Genomic DNA, 22,339 nt, shown 5'->3' with positions numbered 1-22,339 from the left:
GGGCGAGTTTGGGTAGGAGTCAGGTGTGACTTCGGCATGTGATAGTGAACCCCAAATAATGAGGAAGGATCGGTGTAGTGATGGGTGATGAATACCTGGAGCAAACTAGCTTTCAACTGCAAATCATCGAAGCAGGGGAAGTCTGGGATCCAAACCTCCAAAGGTGAGCAGCAACTGCTGCCTTTACTTTTGAGAAGAAGAAGTGAGGATCCCAGTGAGGCCAAAAGGGAGCACAGCAAACTGAAATTGCTCAGAGACAACTGTGAACTGCAGGGCTGTAGGCCTGCAAGACAGAAATATGAAAATAAGTGTCCTGCACATCCAACACTACCATCCTGTCTCTAGGGTACAAAGAGATATGAGCTGGGCAGAGGTGAGCATCTTGACCCTACCCTTTTTTTAGAAAGGCACTGAGAGGGCAAAGATCCAGAATAGAATGGATCCATCATTTCTTGGCACCAGAAAAAAACACCTTTGGCCAAAAGAGCCTGCACTTCCAATTCAACAAGGATAGATGATCATCCGACAATCATTGTACAGACAAGGGCATTGGTGGTGGTGCCTCAAGAAATGGAAGTGTGCAACTCCACTGTACAATCTGTAACACCCACATGTCCGAGATGACCGTTTGCCATGCAGGAATAAAGTGCTGTATCCCACTGACTAAAGCATGATAATTCACCAAGGAGGGTGCACTAAACAGATTTTGCTGGGGTGATAGTGGGAGGGGTATGAATGGACAGAACAGAACCCTTGCTGTCCACATGGCCTGTTGATGCCTCTACCTCGGCAATAAACAATCTGGGGCCCATGCTGGTCTTAGGGATATGGGTGGTACTGGCGAGGCTACAAATGCCCAACCATAGCAACAAGAGGGATGAAAGGAGGAATGCTGCTGGTGTGGTGCACCGGCCAACCCTAAAAAGAGTGAGCCATATCCTTAACGTGCTCAAGCACTGCGTCCGCCATGTTGCCAAACAGGCTCGAGTCATCGAACGGCATGTCCAGAAGGCTTGATTGGACAACTCCCGAAAAGCCTGTATATTGTAGATAAGCACGGCTTCTGAGACCCACAGTAGCACCCATTTCCCTACCAATGGAGTCAATGCTGTCCAATTCACACCGTATTGTGAATTATGCTGTGTCCCGGTCATTGGCAATGGCCTCGGTAAGAGCCGATCAGGCTTCGTCAGGGACCATAGGGTGCATTTGCGCCATCAAATTCCAAAGCATGTGTGAATAGCAGCCCAGAAGACAAGTGGTATTAACCGACAGCACGAAGTTGGTGGAGAGGAAGATTTTTATTCTGAACAGATCTAGCCTTTGACTCTCTGTCCAGAGGGGCAGTAGGGAAAACCCTCGAACTGACTGCTGAGGAGGCTTGCAACAGCAAGCTCTCTGGAGTGGGATGCAGGGTCAAAAACGTGGGGTCCCCTGGAGCCGGACAATGGTTGTTTACTGGGCCCCCTAAACAGGGCTTGGACCAGGCCCCCAGGAGGACGTCCGTAAAGGACTCATTAAACTGAAGCATGGGTTTGGAGCTTGTCTGTCCCAGTTGGAGGACCTCTGTCAATGAATTCGTTTTCACTTTCTCCACTGGTAGCTGGAGGTTAAAGGTGTCAGCTTCCCCTCTGATCAACATTGCAAAAGATGCGCTCTCTTCAGTGGCTAGACCAGACGGTGTGACTAACCCAGAGTCAGGAGAGATGTCTAGCCCATTGGCATCACCCAATTCCTCATACCAGTTCCCTTCAGGGAAACCTTAGGCAATAATGTTGGCAGAGTCAAAGACCCTGGATTTCGCTCCTAATTAAATTCAGCCGTATCAGGGCAGAAAGGTTGCCCAGGTCGCCCCAGTCTCAACATCAGACAGCCTTTATATGGCACCATCTCGGAGTTGGAAATAATGACTGCATCGTCAAGCAGCGTCAGCAGCACTGGAGGATCAGATGGCAGCAAAGGCCATGGAGCAAGGGTGGGCGGAGTCTGGACCAGAGCAGTCCAGCGCAGTCAGGGTTCCCAGAGCAGCCACTCAAAGGACCTAAATCCTACTCCATTTGGTGGCACCGCCTTATAGGCAAACGGAAGGCATGGTAGGAGAATCTTTCTTTTCCTCGGGGGGAGGGGGAAGGCAGTTAATCCGTCTGTTAGAAACAATCGTGGGGAACCTGACCGTGCTAAACATACCAAGTTAGATGCTGCCTACCACATATCTTTTAGGGGCACAGCCTCAGGTCCAGTTCTCCTAAGGGGCACAGCCTGACGTTACCTGAGGGCATGAACCAACACCATAAATATATTCTTGATACTAGAGGTTGTAGCATGTGTCAGGCAAACAAGAATGTAGGTCCCTAATTTCTCAAAGGAACCAGTGGTGGTAAAATTCAGTAAGTCTTTCAGAATCTCTCAAATTCTTATCCAGTACAGGGCCATGAGAAAAGAAGGGTAAGCCTCACATTGTAAGGGTACTTCTTGGGCAAATTGCATCTGAGAAGTCCTGTGCACTTGGAGACCAATGGCTTCTTGTTAACCATTGGCTCCGGGTCTGTGGGCTAACTGTACAGGAATCCCTATTTGGAGACCACTGTACCAGTAACCCTGAGCTTGTTTCCTTACAACCATTAAATTAGGGCACCTGGTCTGGGCACACTTAAATTGCTCCTCTAGAAGGCCCTAATCAGCCAATGATTCCTGTAGCTCTAAAAGTGAAACAGAATTCAACATGTGCTCCTCATCAGGTGACAAGTGATACCTGGCCACCATCAGGTGACAGGTGATGCCTGGCCACCTGCCTATTCACTGGCGTGCCAGAGAAGTGCTTTGACCTAGTGCCCATCCAAGCATCAATGGCCTCGTTGAAGGGAAGTGCTCATGCATGCCTAGATACTGCGGACTGCCTGGGGGAGGGTAGCTGGGTCATTATGGACTGGACACGGCCAAGTACGTTATTCATGCTTGCCTAGATTCTACAGACTGCCAGGGGAAGGCACCAGCATTGTGCTACACTGCCATGCATGGATGAGTTCCCCCTCGGTGCTCAGCATAATTTTTTCCTTGAGGTGGTGTTGGACCTTGATCCTGTGCTGGCTCGAAGTCTGGCTGGGTCAGACCTCTAGTGTTGTCCTTCGGAGTTTAGCCTCTTCAGGATTTACCACTTCAGGGATGGGAGGTTGTCAGGTAGCATGAGCTCTGATGAGTAAGCTGTCAACAATTTGGGTCTAATGACGTTACTGCCTCAAAAGCACTTTATGACCTAACGTTAACCACGGATTTCTCCCTTCATCGCCATCTACACCTGGGTAATGGGTTAGTTGAAGTCAGTTCCACAAAAGATTTCTTTAGAAAGAACAGTTTTGTGGGATCTACATGCACTCTCTCTTTCTACCACAGTTCTATAGGACTCAGTCTGTTACGTTTTACTTTTAACATGAGCCATTTGGATAGAACAAAAGAAACAGGGATGCTTCCCAAACATCCATGGCAACCACAGGTAATTCTATTTGATCTACTTTAGTACTTTCTGTGGTGGCAACAATGAGGATGGCACTCACCAGGTGCTTCACTGTACATTTCATCTTACAGTGACATTCCTTGTCACACCTTAGGCACCACAGAATGTAGGATTGGAGAAATAAGTTTCACTTCCATTCCCTTTCTGGCCCTGTCAGTGGGACATTTTGTCCTTGGGCTTCTGGTCCACCTGGAGGCTCTGGAAATTGCTATTGCTAGTGCTCCCAGGCTTTTGGCTAGGCATCTTGCAACTTTTGCTTCCCTTGGAGCTACGAGACATCTGCCCCTTCTGCCCAAAACGTTTCTCAATCCACAAGTCAACAGCTATTACCCGCTCCTTGTGGTCAAGTTAGCAATATATTGCTTGAGGACTGGTAAACTCTCCTCCCCGAGTTGTTTAGGCAGACACATTATGGTTAAATAATTCAAGTTCCTTGGACTTCAATAATGTCACCTAGGGATTCCAGTTGCGTTCTGCTGCCTGCAGCAGGGTCTCAAAACAAACTTCTTCTTTCTTGCCATTATACTTGATATTTTTTCTTTACTTGCCAGGAGGCAGTCCAAATCGCAGTATACCAAGATCTGGCATACTGCTATGCTGCAATCTCTCTGTATCACTGACGTCTAAAAATGTTTCGTACCTAATTATGGGAAGGTGACTTTGCATAACTGTCTCTTGCTTATTATGGCCCACGTTCTCAGATGCTCATGCCAATGTAACGTTTTTGAGACATACCAAAACATCTGCACCGACAACCTCATTTGGAGTTAAGAATCCAGGAAGGGGCTCAATAACTTTCATGTTATATGCTATAGACCAGGCAGTGGCTAAACAGCCTGCTAACCAATGTATTAATTTTAAGGACACTAGCTACCCTCTCCTACTTTAGCTCTAACCTCCCTTTTTGTAGCTCTCAGCACCATTCAACCATGCACCTTCTTTTTACCAATTCTCCCAGTCTCCTTTTCACTCCCCTTCTCACTATGAGATAGCCTAATTTTGCCTTACTAAAACTGCCTACATTTCTCATCATCATTGGCCTTTGATTGAAGGAAGATTAGTTTAATCTTCAGAGTTAAAGCATCTGAAGTGGATTGAATGCTAGGGTAGAAGGATTATAAAACAAAAGAAGAGGGTAAAGAATCAGGGGACACTGTCCTAGGACACCTTGCACTTGGGGATGGAAGGGTGAGAGGGAGGATGTGGGGGTGTGTGTGGGGGGGGGGGGGTAACTACTATCCCTTTAACCAGGCACAGTTACTAATACTAACTGGAAACAGCCCTGAGTCTTCAGTGGTCACTTGTCTAGGAAATCATGCTTGAGGCAAAGAGCTGCCCTTGGATAGTGTATTTGAGCTGTAACCTCATGCCTTTGTTAAGCAGCTTCATTTCAGCTACCTTCATGGCCTGCAGCTACATTCTCTCCAGACCTTATAAAAGATGTTTTATTTATAAAATCCTTGAATTATGACTGGTATCAATCCGTCATACTAGCCTATCGATTCAACAGCTGACACCAATTTGAGGACTTATCTTGAGTTGCTACACAGAGCAGTAGACATTACCAATTAGTAGGATTACTGTTTTTTACTACTGCTGCTCTCAAACTAAATTTTAGCACTTGATTCTCTCAGGGCTGAGCATTCAAGGCTTATTTTAAGAAGTTGTTTTGGGTTAAGAAACTCCGGAATCTCTAACACTCTAGATAACAGCTGGTAAACGAACTGTCTAGTCAGGTTTTATCTTTATGAAGAAAACGTCTATTACAAGTAATTAAATTAGAGTACACTTAAAGATAGATGCGCAAATAAAACTACCAGTGTCTAACACCTTCTGGGGAACAGAACCAATACCAAAATGGAAAGAACCTTAAATGTTATCAAAGCACCATCTTGCTAGGCCCTCAAAAACAGTTTAATATTGAGCCCTGTGGCCAATGTTATTCTAAGGAGACTATTTCTAAAGTACATGGCCTCCTTTGTACAAATAAGTTTGAGTAATGGCTTGCAGGAAAGGATAACGGTACTCAGAGTCCCATTGGACTCTTAGTTAGTGAGAGTTTGTAAACTGATTTGGTAGTTTCCGCTACTTGCCCCCAAAGCCAGCGTGTGTACCTCAGAAGCTACCAGTCACTGAAAAGGTTTTCCATCTCATAGAGGGACACCCAAGCACTCCACTGGACAATGAAAAGGACAGGTGAATGCATCTTTGTCAACATCTGTGGAACCAAAATTGCAAGTATGATGGTTCTGGATTCAGTGCTGCCTATTCTAGACTTCTCCCTTTCATCTTTTACAAAGATTATGCTGCGTAATTCATATTAGTGAATTAAGATCCTAAGGTTACAAAAGGAGGGCTCAATATCTGATTTTAAAGAAAACTGCATTTTGGTGAAAGTGAACTGAAATCCAAATCAGCATATTAGAATTGGGTCACATGGATGATCTTAGGGCAAGAAAATGACATAAAAAAAACAATATTCGACTCATTTATTGGGATTTGGAGTAGGGCAGTGCAGCAAGTCACCTAATTGCACTGCACTACATAAAAGTGCAAGGGCAAGAATGCACAGTATCTATATAATCATTCCTGTCCTTTCCTCCTGCGCTGGTGCCGTTTCGGCAGTCCAGTGCTAACGCAGGCACCCTTGCACCATGGTTCAAGGGTGCCTCTGTTGTCTGCAGGATTGTATTGCACAGGAAGGGGCACCCTCCTGCACAAAAAAATCCTGGGAGGCTTTTTCCTCTTTCCACGTGTGCTGCACAATGCAGAAAACATGGAAAGAGTAAATAACGAGGTGAAATAAAGTAATTTCTCTTCGTTGCTCCTCCCCTGGGGAGGCATAAGGTTTTGGCACATACCCAGGTTTACATGGTTTTGTAAATCTGGGGAAGCGTAAAAATCCATGGCTGTTGTGTGGGAACACCCAATCCAATGCACATGGAAGGTCTCCCTAGGGCAGAGTAACGGAACACTGCGATTTGCACTGCCTTGTCTTACTCCATATCTATGAGGAAAATCAAAGCCAGGTAAAGTGGCTTTGTGTAATCTCAAATATAATTTTGTAGCTTGCGCCACCAGAGTGTCATAAAAAATTATGTTCTGGCGGTGCAAGGGGCTCTTAAATATGCTCCTATGTGTGGATGAGGACATGGATCATAACACAAAATGGTGACATTATTACTATTACGTTTCTCATTCTGCTATGTTGTTCACTCCCTCTACCTCGCCAATTCAACGTAAAAGTAAAAAAATAATTTGAAAGTATTTCCAATTGCTTTTGTTTTTTTAAACGATGTGCGCATCAATTCGGAAACAGCAAAATGAATGATGAGTGTAAATTATAAGAAACACTGTACTGGCCAAAGGACCTCTAACTTTATACATGATTGTATACAGACATTCATGACAAACATCTGTAAAAGAACTGCAAGACAAAACATTTGGAACTACATAAAACACGAAAATAAAAGAATACATTAATATTAAATCACCTTTCGTTGGAACTTTCATTTGCACTGTCCAAGGCGTTTCCAAACTCAATTGCTAGTAGCCCATTTGTAGTGGACCTACGGGAAAATGTTATGTTAGTCATTTCTTCTCTCCAAATGTAAGATATTCGAGCCCATCTGATGCAATATTCCACAAAACATACTCAAAACAAATTCCCAAAAATTGCATCATAAGCATGGATGATAACAGATACAATTCGAACTGTAATAAGCATTTATGTGTGGTTTTTGTAACGTGCTTATGCTGTTTGGTGGCCTCTTTTTTTAGTATTTATTTATTTTTACAGTTTCTTACAGGTTCACAAAAATAATCTTAATGCAAATAATATCTAATTCATCATCAATTCCATTTATAAAGTGCATGTGCAATGTCCGATATAGGGAAAAATATAGATCATAAAACAACACCATAATCAGTTCCGATATGGTTTCAAAAACGAAACTAATATAGAATGCTGGATCATGTTGAATACTAAAATTTCCTCCTCTAAAAGGCCAAAATGTTCGTCAAGATACTGTGTGCAAATACAATTTCACAAGTGTCATATTATAATAACCTCTTCTTTTAAAGTGCCAATGTTGAACTCAAAGTGCTCAGTGCTAAATATGTAAATATACACATACAGGTACAAGTGCAAGTTTATCATTCGAATTATGGCTACTCGACCTATTATTGAAACTGGGAGATCTTTCCAATTTCACAGTTTTTTCTTTATTTTATGTATAAGGGGGATATAATTTAAAACCTAAAGATAATTAATGTTTTCTCCTATGTATAGGCCTCTTGGGTCGCATGTTAATCAAAGGAACTAAGTCCACCAAAAACGACTCAGGTGTGCAATTGCAAAGCAGAATCTGTTTTAGCTGTATTTATTTTATAACCGCCAACAGATTGAAATTCCTTAAATAAATTAGAAATTTGTGTCTGCACTTACCTTTCTGGTTTTAAAAAAGGGCTATGTCTTCAGCATATAGCTTAATATTAGTCATTTCTGGCATTGGAGATGTTGTATTACATACAGTACGAATGGCTATAGCTAGAGGTTCTATAAAGCAGGCGAAAAGCAGAGGAGAAAGGGGGCATCTTTGTCTGGTCCCCCCCACTACTCTGCAGGTCCCCACCTTCTTACCATTCATTATTATTTGGGCTGTTGTCCCCTCATAACATTTTGAAATAACTGTTACCAACTCAGGGTGGAAACCAAACTTTGCTAGTGAATAAAAGAGGCTTTCCCAACATACCAAGCCTAAAGCCTTTTCAGCATCTAAAAGCATGATCTGGGTTGGAATTTTATTTTGTATAAAATAGTCCAAAGCTTCAATTAAAAAAGTGGTGTTAAAACAGAGTGGACAGCCTGCGACAAAGCCACACTGATCTTTCTGAAATATTGACCCTATAGAGTTGCTTTTTCTATTGTATCTCAATTTTGCTATGATCTTATAATCTGAATTCAGCAAACTGATTGGCCTAAATGAGTTTACATCTTCTTCATCTTTTTCGTTTTTTAAAAAGCTAGCGACCACTGCGGTGCAAAAGGAAGAGGGTATTTCCCCGCCGTGCAGAATATGATTAGCCAAAATTATGAGTTTGCTGTTCAGACTTGCTCTAAATTTATTTTTAAATTCAATCGGGATACCATCTTCCCCGCAGGCTTTACCATTGGCCATTGATTCAACAACTCCTTCCATTTTTTGTGCTGAAGCATCAACCATTAATTTCATACGTTGATCTGAAGTGAATTCTGGAATTTGTAGTCCATTAAAAAAAAAGATCTAACTTCTTGCTATCAACCTATTGTCTTTTGGAGTAAATGGATTCATAATGCCTGATAAATTTGCTCTGTATCATACTTTTATCTGTGATACGGCTCTTAGTCAGCTTGTTATTCAATGCATGAACCCTATTCTGAGCTTGTTTATCCTTAATTTGCCAGGCTAGGAATCTACCTGTAAATTCACTCTCCTCGTACACTTTCTGCAGATAAGCAGAATAAGGGGCATAAACTTAGGTGTAGTAATAATCTTGCATTTCCCCCAGCGTGCTATTTCTAAGGCCCTCTTATTTCTAGTGTTTTTATTCTTTAGACCAGTGGTTCCCAAACTGGGTTCCACAGACCCCCAGGAGTCGGGTGACACACTCCTAGGGGGTCCACAGGCAGCAGTTTTAAAAGCACTGCAAAGTTGCTGGTATAATCAGCAGTTTTTGGGCAGAAATAAAAGTGTCAAGATTACTCCAGTGATTAATATACCTGCTATAGAGAGATGGAGGTTTTGTCCAGTGGCAGCTTTGACTCATCTTAGGAAGCGCTGGTGGTTAATATGCCTGCTGTAAAGAATGTCTACCACACATTGTTGTAAAAACAGTATTTTGTTTTGTGCATACCTCAGTAGGTTCCTGCTTTTGCCACAGAGATTCTTTTGTTATTGGGCAGTTCACAAGTTCCAATCGTAGTCTAGCACAGTGAGCTACGAACTGCCATCAAAGAGCTGCAAGTAAACTGCATGGTACAAGTTAGTAAGTTATGCTTTTTACCAGTCTTTATTATCCCCATGCTGCTAAAAAGGTTTGTTTGGGTAGCAATAAATCCTTATCATTAAAGTCAATACTAACCCCTGTGTCATTTTCTGAATCCGGAGTGTGTGCTTCTCCAGACCAAGCCGTCTTAAAAAATGCCAACCAGTAAGGATGAAATGTGGATCCTACAACTTGTAGTCCCCTTTGCCTTATGTAACATTTTCTATTCACTGATTTACACACATATGATTATGATTCATTGTATCTCTATGTGTGTGATGTAAACTGCTCTGACACCCTACAGTGGTACGAGAGGTGCTATAAAACAAATGAAATACATGTGACAGTGGGGCTATGGAGAGATGAGAGGCCCTTTTGGAGGGTAGTAGTAAGGAAATCATTGAAGATTGTCAATCATTGAAGATTGACAAAAGATGGTTGTATCCTGGTGCATAGTAACGCCATTGTTTACTATGCTTTAAAAGCTAATACAATTTAATATATAATGACAAATGTGTTATAAAATGCACCATTTTCCCCCAAATTTTCTTGGAAGAGAGCTCCCCAAAGACCCCTTTTTAGTGGCCAGGCTCACTCGCTGCACTTGGTGTGCACTAGTCTGACAACATTTGCCAGAGTAGCTTTAGGTTTCCCGCCCAGCCTTAGCAGAGACCAAACAATGAAAAGTTAGTTGGAGATACAGCACCCCTTCCCATTAGGATTTTTCCATTTTTGCCAAACATTTTAATATAAAAATAGTAAAATCTTTAGTAATTCAAGTCTAGTCTTTGTTTGATGTGCACATGTGTGTTTTTTCTCCTTCGAATTACAGTTATTAATGTTTGAGGTTTAAATCATACAAATTGCTTGGGGGTCCCCGGATTCCAGTAGTGACTCAATGGGAGTCCTCAGGAGTGAAAAGTTTGGGAACCACTGCTTTAGATATTGCACATTTATGAACTTGACTTTTGTTTCAAGATTTCTGGAGTCGAGTAGCCATAATTCGAATGATACTACCTCTATGTAATTTTCTCTTTCTAGCCATTCCCATTGCAGTTCAAATGAAGTTTTTTAAGGAAGTTCAAGGTCTTATTTCTACATTCATATGGGCAAATAAAGCGCCTAGGCTTTCAATGGATACGCTTTTTAGACCAGCATCAGCAGGGGGACTTGTTCTTCCTGATTTGAAAGAGTACTATTACGCTAAGTTTGTACACACTACATATAGAACTGTGAAGGTCTTAAATATTAATAGGTATAATATTTTTTTCTAGACTTAAGTTATAAGGAATATTTAATCCAAGATTTTTTGCGTTTAATAAAAGCTCCCAAAAAAGTAAGGCATAAAAGCCCTCAATAGAGCATTAAACGGAAAAAACAGCTATATAAACATTATTCGATCCCTACTATAAATGAAGAAACCTTCCTCTCAGATATCCAAATAGGGCACGATTCAATATTAGAACCAGAAATTGTGTCCAATTAGAAAAATCAGGGTTTCAGTAAAATAGGAGATTTTTTGATGGGATGCTGGAAGACCTGGTCTGAAATAGAACCAATGCTTAGACACAGCAGAGTCATTCTGCATTGGTAATTCGCGAGGGTAAGAAGTTTCCTAATGAATCTGAACACTACACATTTCTGTGATGCTAGCGAGATTGTAAAGCAACTAGTAAATTACACGCATCGCTTGTCAATAAGTGGTTGGGTTTCTTTGTTCCGGACTCAAGGGGCAAACATATTATATCAAAAAGCACAAAAAAATGGGTAAACCAGGAAGGGTTACATATTTCCAGTATGTACTGGAATCAGATCAATAAGTATAACAGCACCTTGCTTAAAGCGGCTAATTTTAAGCGCATTAAGTTTTACTCCAAGTGGCTGCTATATCGCACTTCGGATTTCCTACACAAAATTAATCCCCAGATTTCATCAAACTGCTTTCGATGCAATTCAACGGGCGGGGGGAATTGGACTCATATTATTTGTGAATGCCCGAAACTAGGTGAATTCTGGGAAAGCGTCAATAGATATTGTTATGATATATTTAAAGTCCCTCAACCACTGGATACCCAGACAATAGTCTTAGGATATTCCACAGGGTTTACAGCTACTATGCTACAGAAAAAACATATATTTATCCTGGTTTTAGCTGCACGGTCTGTGAACCTTCAAAATTGGAGATCGCATGACATTCCCATTCCAACACAGCCTTTTAGCAAATTGAATAGAATTAAAAAGCATGAAAGGAAGTATGCTTTAAGAGCTGGCTCAAGGCTTTGTGGAAAGACTGATTAAACTATAGTGGTACGCTGCTATTTTCTTGGATTGCATAAGCTTTTAAAATATTGTTAGATTATATTGCACAGCTAAAGATGTGAATTTGTGTACATTTTAGACCTTTTATGTTCATGAACTATGTATGGCTGTTAATCATCAGTTGTAATCAAGTAAATACGTCAATTCTGTTCTCTTTTTAGGAATGTTATACTATGAATAGATGAGCTATCTCCCCCAATTTTTTTTTTTAAAGTGCAAGTTTAGCCAATTTTAAAGACAAACAATTTCAGAAGCAATCAAGTGCTGAAATATACAAAATACAAATCAAGATGCTACATACTCAATACAACTTCTACAATGTCATTTGGTAACAAATTATTTTTCTAAAGTGCCAACATAGAGATCATAATAATAAATACGATTTCAGAAGGGTCGAGTGCTAAAAATGTCTTTCTCAAAATTGCCCATTTAAAAATTGCAGTGCTGAATTCCATGTGCATAAATATTCACCTATATTTAAAGTACATGTTTGATTCGTACTAAAGTCAGCTGACTTCACTCCAATTTCCACCCCCTATTATTGTATAAACACTTATCGTCTTACTTCAAACCTGTATTAATGGGGCAGAATATTTCCATGTTTTTGCAAAGCTTTTACCTTTCCCCACTCGCTTTGCATAGAGCTGCTCCCTTAAATATACTTTATTAACCTTTTCTATCTGCATTTGCAACTTTGGTGGTTCAACAGATTGTAACAATGCCATAATGATTGACCTTGCGAGCAACATGGCTATGTACCTCCAACGCCGAGCGGAAGTGGGTCAAACACCTAAAGGTTTTCATCATTCCACACAAAACAGAATTCACATTCACTAAATACACTTTCCTAAAAGAAATCCACAGCCCTCTCAACACCTTTTCCCAAAAAGTTTGAACAATATTGCATTCCCAAATAATATAAATCCAGGTGCCCGAACCAGTGCATCTGGGACACTGCTCCTTAATATATTGGCATTCCATTTATGTAACAAGGCAGGGGTATAATATACCATCCACTGTACCTTCAGTTGCATTTTACTAAAATTGGGAGCAAGTAATGCTGCGAAGTTAAGGGCTGACACTTTCAACCACTTAGCCCGAGTTAAGTTCACCCCATTCTCTCATGACCACTTGGGTTGCATACTTCGAAAACTGGGTCTGAAAATCTAGGTTAAGCCATTTTACCCGTTGAGTCTGTTTTGTATAAACCTGCACATAAGAAAAGAGAGCCTCAAATGCCTCCTGAGTTGTTTAACTTTGCAGTACCTTGAGTTTCCTAAAGAAAGACCTGATTTTATAGATTGCCAACTTATTCCCCTTTCAAATTATCTGAAAAAGCAGCCAAGCACTCACCCATGAAATAGGGGCCCCATTCACCGTCCATTCACTGACTATCCACAAACTATATTTCTACAATATTGCAGCTACCCATTCCTGCTCCACTGGGCACCAACACTGAAAAAAGCTTTCGGCATGAGAAGTTGGAACTTTTAGTCATCAAAACAGTTGTTTCTGCCTAGTTCTACAACCTGCGAGTTCCAATACCTAACCTTTGGGGGTTCTTCGCAAAGAGAATGTTGAGATCTAGACAGAATAGTTTCTTCAATCATGGCACAAAAAAATACCTAGCACAGTTCAGCAAATGTGCTGCTAAATAATATAATTTGAAATCTGGTAATGCTAACCCACCTTTGTCCCTCAGCAAAAACAGCGTTGCCATACTTATTCTTGGACTTCTCTTATTCCATATAAAAGCAGTAACCAGTCATTTGAAAAAAAGTTATTATGTCGCACGCAGTGAAGAGATGTAAACATTAAAAAAAGAAAAGAAAAAGGTAAAATATGCATTTTAACCAACACTACTCTACCGATGATTGAGATTGGCATCTTTTCACACCTTTTCAACAACGTCTTGGTCTTACAAAACAAGGCAGGGTAATTTAATTTATACAAATCCTCAAACTTTTGAGAGACCCTTATACCCAGATACAGGACAGGCTTTTGCTGAAACACCGCCTGAAGATCTGAAGGAATAACAGAATCTCTGTCTTAGAGATATTTCTTCGGTATGCTGAGAGCCGTGAACATTTGGAAAAGATGCTAAATAGTTCTTGAAATACCCCTCTTTCCGGTGCTACATACAGCACTAGGTCATCTACATAGGGTTTTATTTCCAAGTTCTAGGCAATGCTGCCTTAACTCCCACACTTTGGTAAATGCAGGAAGCAAGAGGCTCAGTACAAAGAGCAGAACGCTTTGGGCACCTGCCTAGTGCCTCTAAAAATGAAAGTTTCCCAAGATCTTACCATTGAGGGATACTGCCACAAACGCTCCTCGAAACAAAGACATTATCAACCGTGTGAAATGGAGTTGAAACCCCATAGCCTCCATTTCCAAAATCAAGTAATCCCAGTCCATCGAGTCGAAAGCCTTCTCTGATAAACAGACCCACTGCCGGAGTCTTAATGAGATTGAAATAATCAATTGTTTCTGTTAAATAGTGTGTATAATAATATAGTTGATGACCAGTAAAAAATCCAGTTTAATCTTTCTCAATTAACAAAGGCATTCCTTCCGCCAATCTTGCTGCTAAACTTTTCAGCAAAATGTTATGGTCTGAATTCTGTAGAGTAATTGGACAAAATGAGTTTATCCTTTTTAAAAAAGCAATTTGGCAGGCCTTTTAAAAAAAGAGGGTGGGAACGAGTCACCACTCAAGATATTCTTAAAAAAGGCAACCAAAGGTGCTGTCACTTCTAGAATCAGTGCTGATTACCACTCTGCAGGGAACCCATCCTCTCCTGGTGCCTTCCCTCTTGACAAGGATTCGACAGCAGCATCTACTTCTAATTGGGATATCAGACGCACAAGATTTAATGTTGTATTGTCCAGAAGCTTTGGAAGAATGAAACCATCCAAAAACACCCCCACCTTTCTACCATCCGTCAATGGGTCAGCTGCATATATACTTGCAAAATGCCAGCAAAATACCCTCTTAATTAACAAAGCTTCTCTAACAAGGGCTCCAGTTAATGGTTCTTGAATTGAATATACTTTAATTTTAACTTGTCCGCACTAGCCCGCCCGGCTATCCTTTTTCCACTTACTTCAACCTCCTCATACAATTGTTGCCTTAAAGTTCTAGCAGTAATAATGCCCCAATTACTTACCGGTAATCTTCATTACTCCGAGTTAGTCTTCCTCGCCACATGACTAACGAAGTGAGCTTCAGCTCCACACCAGAACCCTCCAAAGCAAAAGTTAGCCTCCCATTCCTTCCCAATATGGACGACCCACACACCTCATGACCACTTTAAGAGGCGGGCCGGCCCAACCCCAAAGCCTGAAACTACCAAGCCTCATCATGAAGCCGACAGCCAGACAGGGAGGGAGGGACGGGAACTCATGTGGCGAGGAAGACTAACTCGGAGTGATGAAGATTACCGGTAAGTAATCAAGGCATTACCTCCCCGTCAGTCTTCCTCGCCACATGACTAGAAGTGAGCACATACCCAAGCCAGGAAGGTATCATGGTACACAAGAAACCACCACCAAGGCAGAAACATGTAACCAAAACAATGTTTAATCCATTATGAAAAGAAACAACAGAATCACAACATAGTCCAAACAAGGGACAAATCAAGGGGAGGCAGAACCAGCAGACAGAACAGCTCTTGCAAAATCCCCAGGAGGAGAGCCCCCAGGACCACCCGATAGTGTTCCATAAACATGTGAGGAGATGACCACATTGCAGCCCAGCAGATACCCTCTGTGGACACACTTTTAAAAGAGGCCCAACACACAGATGCTCCGGTGGGAACGACCCTGGACCACCCCCGGGAGATCAGCACCCTGGGAATCGTATGCAAGCAGGATAGCCTGCTTCAGCCAGCGACTCAAAGTAGACACCGAAGGCTTGTGACCAGAACGCACCGGGCCAAGGGTCACAAACAAACTGTCACAATGACAAAAATGGGATGTGCGGGCCAAGTAAATCTCCGCGGTTAGCCAGGGAGGGAATCTTAGGCAGAAAACGGGGATCATGTCGCAGGACCAGCCGGTCCGGCAAAACCCTCAAGAAGGGAGGAGAACGAAGGAAGACCCCAGCTCGCCCATGCGGCCAGCCGAGACAAAGGCGACCAAGAAAACCACGTTGAAGGTGAGGAATTTAGGATCCACCGACTGAAGAGGCTCAAAAGGCGGACCCTGCAGAGCCCTCAGGACCAAGGGAAGATCCCAAGAGGCGCCAGGCACACAGCCCGAGGCCGCCGCAGAAAAAAGCTCTGCAGCAAGCGAGCCACCAAGGAATCTAGCCGATCAAGATCCGGTCTGCGGAAGACACGCAGGGCAGCCCACTGAACCCTCAGAATGGAGGTAGCCAACCCCAGAGAAAAACCTTCCACCAGGAAATCAAGAACCTTCATGGGGTCCACCGATACCGGATCAGAACACAGCAGGCTGCACCAACGCGAAAAGGAGGACCAGTGACGGGAATAGGAAATCAAGGTCCAAGATCTCCGGGAACCCTGTAAAAAGGCAACCACCCCCGGGGAACACCCCTGGGCCAACAAGGTCACCCGCTTTACAACCAAGCCTGCAGATGGAGCCGGTGCAACACCGCCCCCGGGAGAGGAGGACCTCGCAAGGGGAACGGGTGATCCGGTATCGGCCAACATTCCTCAACCGCCAGCTTGCACAGGAGAGGATACTAGGAGCGGCGAACCCAACTGGGAACCACCAAGAGCAGGAAGGCCCGGTCCAAGCGGACTTTGCAGAGGACCCGGTGGATCAGAGGAAAGGGGGGGAAGGCATATAGGAGACCCGGGGCCAAGTGAAAGACAGCATCTACCCTCCAAACTCCCGGACACAGACGGAGAGCGCAGAAGCGAGGCACAAGGGCAATGCCCAACTCTGCGAACAGGTCAATCTGAGAAAGACCAAATCAGGACACCAGATTCCGAAAGACCAAAGGCGTCAGGGAGAGGACACTCAAGGGAGAGAACACCTGACTGAGATGGTCCGCTACCACATTCTCCAACCCTGGAAGATAGGCAGCCCTGAGAGACAAGATTGCCCCCTCCGCCCAAGAGAACAGTTCCTGTGACAGCAACCACAGGGAGCGCACCCGGCAACCCCCCTGGTGGTTGATGTAACACTGCACCACCTGGTTGTCCGTCCGAACCAAAACATGGTGACCCCGGAGAGAGGGAGCAAATTCCCGACAGGCTAGCAGGACCGCCTTCATCTTGCGGAAGTTGGAGGAGCAGTGGGACAGAAGAGGACTCCATTGACCCTGAACCGACCAGGACCCCAAGGTTGCCCCCCAGCCGAGGTGACTGGCATCGGTCGTGACCGAAAAGGGGAGACCCTCTGATAAATGGGAAGCCACAAGCCACCAGCCCAGGTCGGACCGGATCTGGGGAGACACCAGAACAGGAATCTCGTAGTTCTCAGAGCAGGGGTCCCACAGAGACAGCAGGTGATTGACCAAGGGGTACAGGTGCAGGCGAGCCCAGGGGAGAACATTGATGGTGGCAGACATTAACCCCTGAACTCTCAACCACAGACTCACAGGAGCAGTGTCCCTCCCCAGAAGAGCCCTCATATCCCGCCACAAGACTATGCGGCATTCCAGAGGTAAGAACACCTTCCCCAAGAGCATGTCCAAACGGCCCCCAATGAAGACCAAGTCCTGGGTAGGATTCAAGCGGGACTTCCGCAGGTTGATCAGGAAACCGTGGGCAGAAACGACCTTGCAGACCCTCTGGACGTGCAGCCTCCCCTTTGAAAAAGAAGAAGCAGAAATGAACCAGTCATCCAGGTAAGGAAACACCCTGATCCCCTGCCGGTGAAGAATGCCAACCAAGGGTGCCAGAATCTTGGTGAACACCCTCGGAGCAGATGACAAACCAATAGGGAGTACCTGGAATTGGTACTGGCAGTCCCCCACGCAGAATCGGAGAAAAGGCTGAGAAGACAGGCAGACTGGCATATGAAGGTAGGCATCCAACAGGTCTAGAGAAGCCACCACCTCCCCCTGGACCAGCAGCGGCAGAATCTCCTGCAGAGAAAGCATCTTGAATTTAGTGTGAGGAATGAAAGAATTCACCCGCTTTAAGTCGAAGACAGGCCGAAAATCCCCAGGCTCTTTCCTTACCAGGAACAGAATGGAATACATGCAGAGACCCCTCTGGGACGGAGAAATTGGTCGGATGGCCCCCTTCACGAGCAGGTCCTGGATGCCGGCGAGCAAGGCCTCCCGCTTGACCGGAGAGGAAGGCAGCCGGGTAGTGCGGAAGGCCTCTGGAGGAGGGGAACTGAAGGAGATGGAGAGACCCTCTCGTACGATCCGAATAGCCCAAAGGTCCGAGACAGATGACTCCCACGCCGGTGAGGTGCCGGGTTTTTAGGAACCCGGTGGTGCCAGGGGATAACACCCGAAGACCTCTGAGTTCTCCCTGTTCTGGACCACAGAAACCAAGAGTCTTCTAGGTGAAGTCAGAGATCGAGTTTTATTGGCTGCAACCAAGTAACATGTGTCCTAGAAGTACAACAGCACGGGTCGTAAGTTCTCAGGAGGCTGTTCCTTTTTACAGAACCAGCCTTCTCCTTTTATACACAGTATTACACTTCGGGCAAGAATTCTTGAGTTTACAATACGGTCATAGACATATTTACACAATAGAGCAAAACGCACAGTCATGTTGGCCAACCCATATTTTAGATGTCCAGTTTGTGATAGATGACCCAGCCCAGCCCGGAATTACAATCAGATATCGATGAAACCCCAATAAAACAGGGCACCTCCTCGTCATAAAACTGGCCATAAACAAGGAACATGGACAGGTGTATCTGTGTAGAAAACATGGTCTGTATGTGGTGAATGGTTTATGGCATGTTGTGCTTTGATGATATCTTACTCGGCCACTGGGCGAGGAGCTGCCCAAACAGGTTTGGCTGGAGGCGGTGGAGTCAGTTCGGCCAGGTCATGGGGGAGTCAGCTAAGGTGGACGTGTCCTTTCAGATCAAGCTCGACCTTAATCAATTGACTTATATGAGGGCAAGGCATAAGATGGATGCCGTTCACAAAATGGAGTCCGAGGGTTCAGAACAGAAACCATGATTTGAGGGTGTTGGCACCGCTTAATCATGACGCAAATGCACAGGGATAATGTCCTAATCATTACCGGTCTGTCGATACCAAATTCGTCATGGTACGACGATATTTTGTGACACGAGTGTTGGACCTCGGTACCGGTATTACAGCAGGGTCCAGAATTTCAGAACCACAGACCCTCCTTTTGCCCTCATATTAGGCAATAACTCATGCTAATCTGAGTCCAAAGCTGTATTAATGAATGCATGGAGATGCTGCTGTAGCATCATTCTGTTGCTCAATTCGTCCCTGGACACAGGCGTCCTTACACATGAAGTAGCACAGAGGCCACATATTGCAGGAGCGCACTGTGCAAACAGGCAGAACATAAACAGAACGGCTAAGATCATCCCAATGAAGATCAGAGTTTTCTATCCCCAGGCAGAGATCAGTTCCCAGAACCACCCTAGCAGGGACCAATCCCCTTTATCCACATGAAGGGAATCAGAGATTTTGTGCAGTTTGGAGATGGCCTGGTACACTGTCGGAGCATTATCAGGGATGAAAATGCAGCAACTGGATTGGATCACCCTACATACACCACCACGGTCTGCAAGTATGACATCTAGGGCAACCAGGTTCTGAAGAGTCATAAGCCGGTCCGACTGGAGCTCAGCTGTCAAATTACTAAGGGCACCGGCCGTTTCGGTCACAGCGGATTCGACTACCCTTGTTAACTGGCGAATGTTCCTGCTGTTCACCATAGGCCCCCAAAAGGGCAGAAACCCCTTTGCGAAGTCCCCAAACTCTTGACCCGCAGTGTCGTCTTGACTCACGACACCCCTAACTGTCCTTGTCCGATGGTAATCTGCCCCGGCCGTATAGGTGGGTGGCAGCAGAAACGAGATAAAACATGTGCCCGAGAAGTCAGGGGGCAACCAAGTGTATGCTTTGTCATGGCAGATGAAGTATTTACCCTTAGCTGCCAAGAATGGAGGGGAAGTTCGGGATGCAAACACGTACGTTTCTGTGCATACGCTCTTCCCCAACTGTGCTTTGGGATCCCTGCCAATATCTTGCAGACATAGGTGACCTCGGTGGGGTACTACCCAAACCTGGGAGGATTTCTTCGATTTCTGGCTCTCATTTAAGGAAAACCCATATTTGGTGATGTTACACCTACTGTACGGGGTAAACTCATCTTTGGGAATCGTTCGATATGTGTCAATATCCCTGCTCATATTCCTTACTCCTGCCACTAGTGCCTTGTTGCTGGAACTGCTCCCTGTGGGACGTGGGGGATATGGTTCTATGGCGAACAGGAACATTGTCTGAAAAGCCCACAGAGAACCATAGTAACTGAATGGCAGGATGAAGTAAGGGATACCCTTATCGGTGGTGTGTGGCATAAGTCCACATATCCAACAGTTCGATGTGTTTATTATAGACTGGTGCTGGTGTAGGAGCTGGATAAATGAGTTATTCACAAATTCTAATCTTCTGGCCGACTCGTGTTCAGGTAGAGGGTGAAAGGAGTGTGTAGGGACAGTAGGAGGAGGTGTGGGCTGAGTGTTGTTTACAAAGGTATCTTGAAACGTGGATAGAGTATAGGCAATCAAGAACATCGTTATGCTACAGAACATTAAAATACATAGTATCAGAAATCTTTTTCTGGCCATCACTGTGCATATTTGCTTTTTAAAGTTTGTGGATCTAGCAGGTCTCTCTACCCTCGGAAACTCCATCCTCTAGTTGCTGCCCGCGGTGGGAGTTTGATTCTGCCAAGGAGTGCGCTCTGTTCAGTCCGGCGTAATTCCCTCAGACCGACCAGAACCGTTGACCTAGGCGTCCCCAGCTGCACTCCTCAGACTATCAACCGCGACCCTAGCAGCAGAACCGGATGGCGGTTCGAAAATCAAAAATGAGCAAGTTCCCTGGGCGAGAGAGCTGTGAAATCAAAAATAGTTCTTAGGGGAAAGAAAGTCGCATAAATTCGCTTTTATTAGTCCCTTTTTCTCGACCTCAGATTATATCGTTGTTTCCCAGGTACGGTGTGGTCTTCGAACAATGTTTCAGGTTCTGGAATGTCCAACTGCATTGACGGAGGCACCAATCCTTGCAAAATACGATCACTCTCCTTTTCTATACCAGTTCCTTTCAGTCGTGCATCGCTGAAGAGTGCAAAGCGAGGTACAGCTTCGGTCTCAGAGTCAGCGATTCCGTCCTGGACCCACCGGTCATATGGAAGAGGCAGAGGGACCCGTTTACAGTGGGTCCCGTGGATCCAGTTCTTCTTTCCTTCCACCCGAACGGCTGATCTTGTGGAAAGAAGGACGAGGTACGGTCCGGTTCCACCTTGGCTGTTCGTTGTTCGTGCGCTGAAAATTCCGCACTAGCACCCAGGTGCCGGGTTCAATGGAGTGACCTGGATCGTCAGAGGCTGGCGGAGAGGAACTGTGAACCTGTTGGTGTAAAACACGCAATTTAGTTGTTAATTCGTGTAAATAGTCAAGCAGTACAGGATGCTCTACTTCGCTTAGCCTCTTTGGCCTTGGCACGCCCCAGATGTTAGCTGGGCGGCCAAACACTATTTCGTGATGGCTGAGTCCTAATCTAGAATGCTCAATCATTCTGGTAGACAGGAGTGCTAAAGGCAGGGCGTCAGGCCATTTAAGGCCTGTGCTGGCTTGGATCTTGGCTAATTTCAGTTTTAACGTGCCGTTGTAGCACTCTACTAATCCTGCTGATTGGGGGTGATTTGCAGCGTGGAACTTCTGGTGGATGCCTAGACATTCGCACACTCTCCTCATCACCCGTCCCACTAATTCACTTCCATTATCACTCCAGACCATTCTAGGCATCCCAAACCTAGGGAAGAATTCCTTGACAAGGGCTTTGGCAGTTGACAAGGCAGTGTTGTCCTTAAGGGGATACGCTGCCACCCACCTGGAGAAGGCGCAAACAACAACCAGCACGTATTTCAGATTGTTGCACCTCTCCATGTGGATGAAATCGAGCTGCAAAACCTCGAACGGGTACGTTGGAGGCGCAAAATGACCAACCGGAGTTGGGGTTCCCCTACCGGGATTGTACTTCAAACACATCATACAGTTCCTGACCAAATTCTCCGCGCATTTCGGGATACCATTATTCTGCCATACTGGGGCCAACAGTTTACAGATTCCTTTCACACTGATGTGCGCCATTCCATGGGCCATTGTCACCACTGCGAGTACATATGCGTCGGGTAACAGCCATCGTTGGTGCTCTGACAATTCGACCCAACAACCATTCGCATCCAATCTTCCCTTGCTTTCTCTCCATTCATCCACCTCTTTTTCAGTGGCATCAGCTTGTATGGACTTCACACTTTCAATAGTGTCCTC

At 44.6% G+C, this 22,339-nt stretch overlaps 1 protein-coding gene across 1 annotated transcript in view; it reads right to left on the bottom strand.

The window, feature by feature from the left end:
* Positions 1-22,339, bottom strand: part of ANAPC4 (anaphase promoting complex subunit 4) — a 410,841-nt gene that overhangs the window by 94,638 nt on the left and 293,864 nt on the right. Inside the window, exon 25 of the mRNA XM_086964012.1 lies at positions 7,006-7,080. Within this exon, the coding sequence (XP_086820138.1) occupies positions 7,006-7,080 (75 nt within the window). The remainder of the gene's footprint in view (positions 1-7,005; positions 7,081-22,339) is intronic.

Source organism: Lissotriton vulgaris, chromosome 3_2, assembly GCF_964263255.1.
Source record: "Lissotriton vulgaris chromosome 3_2, aLisVul1.2, whole genome shotgun sequence".
NCBI classification, from domain to species: domain Eukaryota; kingdom Metazoa; phylum Chordata; class Amphibia; order Caudata; family Salamandridae; genus Lissotriton; species Lissotriton vulgaris.
This window is presented reverse-complemented; position numbering and strand designations above follow the sequence as displayed.